The 6563-nt window shown below is 57.2% G+C and overlaps 2 protein-coding genes across 6 annotated transcripts in view; both read left to right on the top strand.

Annotated features, from left to right (window-relative positions):
* PTMS (parathymosin) overlaps positions 1-3770 on the top strand; it is a 9808-nt gene extending 6038 nt beyond the window's left edge. The window contains exons 1-4 of one of the 5 annotated variants that reach the window (XR_003914308.1): positions 13-680; positions 1875-2840; positions 2983-3044; positions 3216-3770. Coding sequence is in view for 1 of the 5 variants with exons in the window: in XM_029954100.1 (XP_029809960.1) it covers positions 2502-2840; positions 2983-3024 (381 nt within the window). In the remaining 4 variants the exon portion in view is untranslated. Of the gene's footprint in view, positions 1-12; positions 681-1874; positions 2841-2982; positions 3045-3215 lie in introns of those variants that run through there. The other 4 variants (XR_003914311.1, XR_003914310.1, XR_003914309.1 and 1 more) reach the window with 4 other exon arrangements.
* A 1469-nt stretch (positions 3771-5239) lies between these two features.
* The window catches only part of LAG3 (lymphocyte activating 3), a 6484-nt gene continuing 5160 nt past the window's right edge, over positions 5240-6563 (top strand). Inside the window, exons 1-3 of the mRNA XM_029954239.1 lie at positions 5240-5619; positions 5926-6073; positions 6443-6562. Of these exons, the coding sequence (XP_029810099.1) occupies positions 5562-5619; positions 5926-6073; positions 6443-6562 (326 nt within the window). The 5' untranslated portion in view covers positions 5240-5561. The remainder of the gene's footprint in view (positions 5620-5925; positions 6074-6442; position 6563) is intronic.

Below are 6563 nucleotides of genomic sequence, written 5' to 3'. Positions count from 1 at the left end.
CCCCCGCTCCCTCTCTCCGCGCCCCGTTTCCCCGGCTCTCCTTCCAGTCTGACCTCACCTTTCCTCCTAAGCGGTTTGAGATCCTCCAGAGTAAACAGGACTGTCCTGGGAGGCTGCCGCTCTCCGGCCCCTCCCCTCGAGGCCCGACCGCCTCTCGCTTCTCTGCTCAGACATCTATTGCCTGTGTCCGTCTTGCCCTTCTCTCCTTTCCTTCCTTTCCATCTATATCCATTTCTTACCCCACCGGCCTTCAGCTTTCTTTTCTGTTCATAGCTCCCTCCAGCCTTTTCCCTTACCCCCACCCCCCACCCCCCCAAAGAGTCTTGGATTCCTAAAAATCAGAAGCGGGCGGGAATAGCCTTCGAGAAAGCTGAAGCCCAGCGTTACATGGCATTGCATCGAGCCGTCCTTGCTCTTATCAGCTCCCTTCCCTGGCCCCATCCCTTTGCCCTTGCCTCTATTCCAGCCTTCCTCTAATTTCCCTAGGGAACCTGCTGAGTGTCGCTTTGGGAAATTAATTCGGCCACCGTTTGGGGGCTGGGAGCCCTACTTGGGGAGGGGGCATGGAATTGGTTGTTGAGGAGATCGTCGAGGTCTCCTGAAGGCCCCAGAAGTGAAAGAGGGGAATCGGCGGGATTAAAGGCAGTGGCAGAGGGGAGCTCTGCGTGAGAGCTGATAAGGTGTGCTGTGTGGCCCTCCGGTGGGGTGTGCGGTGGCATGTGACTTCACTGAGTAGGTGTCTTTGTATGTCTGTAATCCAGCGAGTGTGTGGGACTGCCCGTGTCAGTTACATGTGTGCATGTGGAGATGTAGATGTTCTGGGGCCATGTTGCCGCTTTGTGAGTGCCGAGTGGCTCTGCTGTGCTCTCATGCTGTCTCAAGAGTGTGTGCCAGGATGCCCAAACACCGGGCCATGTGTCTCCGGATCTCGTGGGTGCTCCTCTGTAGCTGTGTGTGTGAATCGGTGTCAGCCTGTGTCAGTGTGTGTGCCTGTGTTGAGTAAATGAGGCCAGGGAGCTGCTAAGCACAAGACTTAGGTCACATACCCTCCTGGAAAAGGGATCATGGAAGGACAGTGACCAGAAGGACATGACAGGGGAGGTGAGGGCCCAGCCCCTTGGACTTTGGTCTCTGGTAGTCTCCCTCCCTCTCTTTAGCAGGCCAGATGGGAAACTCAGACCAGGGCAGCACAGACTTGGTGCAGGGGCCCCCAGAGAGAAACTGACTAGCCCCTGGCTCTCTAGGCCCAGGACGCAGAGGAGAGCCCACCAGGTAGTAGAAATGTCCTATTGACCATGGGGCAAAGAAATCAGGACAGGGAAGTGGCATGAAGAAACCTAGCTGGAGCGAGAGGGTCCAGTGCCCTGTGTTCCTCTTAAAGCGAAAAGGGAATGGAATGTCCCTCCAGGTCAACCATTCTGCACCAACCTCTATTCCTATTCCTGATCCTGTTCCAGAAAAGACACACCCTCCAGGGAGAGCCACTCACACAGAAAACTTCCATCCACATGGAATCAGATACACAGAGTTGCACGCCAACACCAGATCAGCTCTCACAGGGACATCCACAGTGGAACAGTGCCTGCCAAGGGCGGTTGGGGGGTGGAAAGTGGACTTGAATCTAAATCGGAAGGGCCAGTGTGATGTACAGAGAGAAGGGACCCATGAGCCTCGCCTTCTGTCTGCGACGTCAGAATAAGGCATCAAAGGTGTGCCTGCTGGGCTCCTCTGGGGTGAAGGAGAGAGGGACAGTGGAGGGAGGGCACTCTAGGTAGGTACCTTCCCCATCTACATTCACATCTCTCTTCATCTATCATGCCTGATACCCTTTCCCTTCCATGTTTCCTTCATCCTACTGTACCTATGTCCCCCAGGAAACGGTTACTTCTACCCTTCCACTATACCACTGCCCACACCAGGGGGTTTAGGGAGGAGGAAACTACTTGAACTGGTTTGGAGTAGGTGTGTATCAGGCTAGGGTGCTCTCCCTACTCCTGTCCTGTTTGGCCAAGTAGGAGCCTGAGGAGTTGGGGAACACACAAAGGCTTTCAAGGCCGAGGGGGGAAGCTGGGAGGTATGCCCAGGAGACAGAATACTCAGGAAAAGGCCCCAGAGGTAGACAAAAGGCAGAGTGGAGCAGGCCAGGAAGGCCGAGGGACCTCAAGAGGGGGTGGGGCATCAGGGCTACCAGCAGATGGAGGGGATTTGCTTTGCTAAGCTGAACTCTTCAGCCTCATGAGGTTTTGGAGAACTTGAGGTGGGTGATGAGCAGTTAACCTTGGCTGTCCATTTCTCTGTCTTCATCACTTTCCCTCCTCCCTTGAGTCTTGGGGAAGATGTCTGGTCTCAGCCCCTTTGCGGCCTTAGGGACCCTGGGACCTCTGTTTTGCTTCTGGGCTGTTGTGGCCAACTCCTCTAAGCTCACTGCAGAGGGAGTACGGGGCAAAAGGGACTGGCTGCAGCTCATTTGTGGTGAGAGGAAGGTGACCTCTTTCTTGCAGGACCTGAAGGAGAAGAAAGAGAAAGTGGAGGAGAAGGCAAACCGGAAAGAGCGAAAGAAAGAAGTGGTGGAGGTGCGGAGGGGTCAGGTGGAGATTCACATCTCCTCTCCAGTTACCTTGGGGAGGCTGGGTCCTGCCTTTGCTTTAGCCCCTCCTATCCTTCGTGCCCCACCCTTTGGGCCCTCTCAACACCCTTGCCATTGGTGGGGGTGGAGGCATACCACCAGCCTAACAGCTGCTCCCTCTCCTGGTTCCCACAGGAGGAGGAGAATGGAGCCGAGGAGGAAGAAGAAGAAACTGCTGAGGACGGAGAGGAGGAGGATGAAGGGGAAGAAGAAGGTGGGGAGGGGCAGGGGAGGCTGGGCTCAAAGGAACTGAGTCAGGGTGGGCTTGAGGACCTGAAGCAGGGCTAAGGGCAACCACAGGGGGTCTGTGCCAGAGCTTCCTGCCCTTCCCCAATGACCCATTTCTGGCTCCTCAGATGAGGAAGAAGAAGAAGATGACGACGAAGGGCCCGCGCTGAAGAGAGCTGCTGAAGAGGAGGTTTGGGCTGGGTTGTGGGGCCTAAGGGGCTGTCAGGGATGCAGCAGGGGCTGGGAGCCCTTTGGACTTGGACCTGGATCCCTGTGGTGCCGGGGCGGGGGCTGGAGCAGGGCAGGGACAGGGGGAGGTCCTGCTCCCATTTTGCAGCTACCCCAACTCTTCCTTCCACAGGATGAAGCGGATCCCAAACGGCAGAAGACAGAAAACGGGGCATCGGCATGAGCCCCCCTGCCAGTGGGCTGGGGGTGGAAGGCCCCTTGGGGCCTGGAGGTGGGGGTGGGAACAGACAGAGTGCAGCCACTCTTCACCTGGTTCCTTGCTCTGGGCCCTGCACCAGAGCTGCCACCCTCTTTCTCCCCAGCCTTCTCATGTCCGCCTCTCCAGACACTGCCCCTTCCATCCTTACTCCGCCATTATTCCACCTCCCGACCTGCTCCATCCGAGCTCCCCAGCTGATCCCCAGTTGCTCCTCTCCCTGTCTTTGCTCTCTTCTTCCCTCCCCCACCCCTCCTTGGGTAGCCTCTCCTTCCTCACCTCTGCATCCCAGCCTCATGTCCTGCCCATCCCTACCCTGCCTGATCCCTGGGTCTCCCTCAGATCCCCTTCTCTCAAGACAGCGCCAGGCCGGGGTGGGGCCAGGGTTGGGGCCGAGCCCCGCAGCTGCCCCCCTCCTCCCTCCCCTTTTTGTATAATTTAATAAAGAAACGGTCGCGCTTCTGTTTTTAACCTGTCTCCTGCTTTCCAGGGCAGAGGGAGGAGGGTGGCTGACGTCAGGTCAGGTTCTGTCAGGACCCTTCTATAAAAAAGCAGCTGCACCCTCCTACCACCCACCACTCAAGAAGACAAGATCAGCACTCCAGGGGTGGACATGGAGTGCAGCTTCTCTGAGAGCTAACTTCTGTCCTGATTTTGGGTTCTTGGGGATTCTCCTCCCCAGCAGAACATACACACATCCCTGGTAACCCACACCAGGTCTAGACACTGCTGAGCCCAGTGGAAAGCTACTAGCTCTGTTGTGCTGAACCAGGCAAAGGAGCAGCCTCAGAAACAGGAAGTCCCGCCCCTGAAGTGGGAGAGGGCTGGGAGGCCTGGGTCTCAGCCTCCCAGGACAGGGAGTGAGAGTTGCCTGGCATCAAATGTGCCCTCCAACTGGCACTGACGAAACGAGCACTTGGTCAGGTTGGGGAGAAGTCCAGGGCCTCTTGTGGTTCCCAGGCGTGGTAGGGGTTGTTGGCACCCACACTCCACACCTTCTGGGCTGGGCTCCTCAGGCTGGGTGGGGTGGAGAGGGAGAGTTCCCCTCTTTCAGTCAGGCTTCCTTCCCTAGTTCTCTGTTTTTCTCGAGTTTGATCTCTGTAGCAGGATTTCTGCATTTCACCATATCACCTTTGCCCTCCCTCATAGTTCAGACCCTCTGGATTGGGAAAAGATGAGTGCACGGGGGTCTGAGCTGGGGGGGGTGTGACTCGACTCGATCATTCTTCAAGAGGACACCCTTAATTCACCCAGAGTCAGGACTAGACACACAGACACATACCTTTTGGCTCATACTCCCTAACACCTGGGCAAAGTAATCTTTGAACTTGCCTCAGTTTCTTCATCTGTACAATGGGGAATATCCCATTTTATGAGTTCCTGTATGTAAAGTGTCTTATACAGTGCCTAGCATATAGTGAAAGCTCAATATAATGTAGCTTTCCCCCCCTGGACTTGGGTGCTCTTCCCCAGACCTGCCATCTTTTAGGTCCACTGTATTCCCAGGAACCATTGGGTGGGTGGGGAGTCAGGTGCTGTGCTAAGTGAAAGTCCTGGGAGGTTAAGGGAATGAGGGAGGAGTTGGCACCAAAGGAAGGGCTTGCTAAGAGCAGAGTGTGTTGATGTTGGGACTGGAGCGGCAGCTTAGAGATGGACAAGCAGGTAGTTGCAGGCAGAAATGGCTTGGAGAGAACCAGAAGGTCCTTGGGGAAAGGATTCTAAAGGGGGGAGGGAGGGAAGCGGGGAGGGTTGGCGGGGACACCCAGGACTGAGGAAATAAACAAGGGGAGCGCCACCACAGAAGTGGAGGGTAATGCTGCTGGGAATCAACCCCCTCAGACTTTCCACTGCGAAGCGAAACCGTGAGCCCTGGGGTGTGGGGGGCGGGCAACGGCAACGGGGAGGGGAAGTGGGGAAGGTGGAGGGAAGGCAGAAGGACAGGGGCAAGGGCCCTAGGAGCAGCAGAACTGCCTCCCAGCTCAAGACAGCTACCTTGCCTCCACTCTGCTCTCTGCCACTGCCTTGCCCAATTTGCTGGGACCCCTCCCCCCAACTCCTTCTGCCTAATCTGGCCGGCTTGCCTTTGGATTCCAGTCTCTGGTACATTGATTCTTCCCCCTGTCTCCGGTCTCTGTCCCTGTCCCTCTTCTCAATTCTCTTCCTCCACCCCATATCTTTGCAGAATCTCTCTTTTGTCCATCTGCTCCCCTTTCCTGACCTCTTCTCTTTAGGGGGCTAGGCGTGGCTCAGGCCGCAGGGGAGATGTGGGAGTCTCAGTTCCTGGTTCTGCTGCTTCTGCAAATGCAGCCGGTGGCTCCAGGTAAGATGGGGCTGAGTCTCTGGGAGGTCTGCCCTCCAGATCCCATGGGTGGGGGACGGGGGTGGTCAGCAAGGTTGTCTGGATCTCACCGATGCCAAGGTCCTTAGCTTGGTGGATTTTTCTAAGGCCTTGCTGGGGGCAGTCTTTCTGCCCCAAAGCCTCTCCATGGTCTTCCCATTGGTTGGGGAAGGAACAGAAACCCACGGACTTTAGCCCTGTTTCTCCTTCAGGTAACTGAGGCTCCTTCTCTATTCCTCAGTCTTTTGGCTCATAGCCCCTCCCCTTGGCCTTTCTTTTCCTCCCCAGTGGAGGCTCCAGGGTCTGGGACAGAGGTCCCCGTGGTGTGGGCCCAGGAGGGGGCTCCTGCCCAGCTCCCCTGCAGCCCCACAATCCCCCTCCAGGATGTCAGCCTTCTGAGAACAGCAGGGGTCACTTGGCACCATCTACCAGACAGGTATGCACCCCGAACTTGGACAACAGAACTCCCCAATCCAGCAGCGATGGGATCCAGACTCATAACCCAAAGCCCAAGCTAGCCCCCAGCCTCCTGCCCTGGGCTGTCAGTCCCTCAGAAGCCAGTGGCTGGGCCTGCCCCGCTGCTTTTTCTCTGAAGACTGCTCCCCTCACATCTGCATCCTTTCTATGCCCGCCTCTCCAAGTGGACCGCGCTGGCCCAACCCGATGGGGGACGGGGATGGGGACGGTTAGCAGTCAAGAGATCTTTTGGGTGGGTTTCCTCATCCTCGAAGTGGGGTTGGACTGCATCTTGCCCCGGGCCTCTTCCCCCTCGAATTTCTCAGTCCTGTCCCTCTCTCCCGTCCAGTGACCCGGCGGCTCCCGTGCCCAGCCTGCGCCCCGCTGCGCCGTCCGCGCCGGGCCCGGGGCCGCGTCGTTACGTGGTGCTGATGCAGGCTCCCGGCGGCCTGCGCAGCGGGAGGCCGCCC

Source organism: Suricata suricatta, chromosome 10 (genome assembly GCF_006229205.1).
Source record: "Suricata suricatta isolate VVHF042 chromosome 10, meerkat_22Aug2017_6uvM2_HiC, whole genome shotgun sequence".
NCBI classification, from domain to species: Eukaryota; Metazoa; Chordata; class Mammalia; order Carnivora; family Herpestidae; genus Suricata; species Suricata suricatta.
The sequence above is the reverse complement of the archived record's forward strand: the minus strand, read 5'-3'. Positions and strand labels throughout refer to the sequence as shown.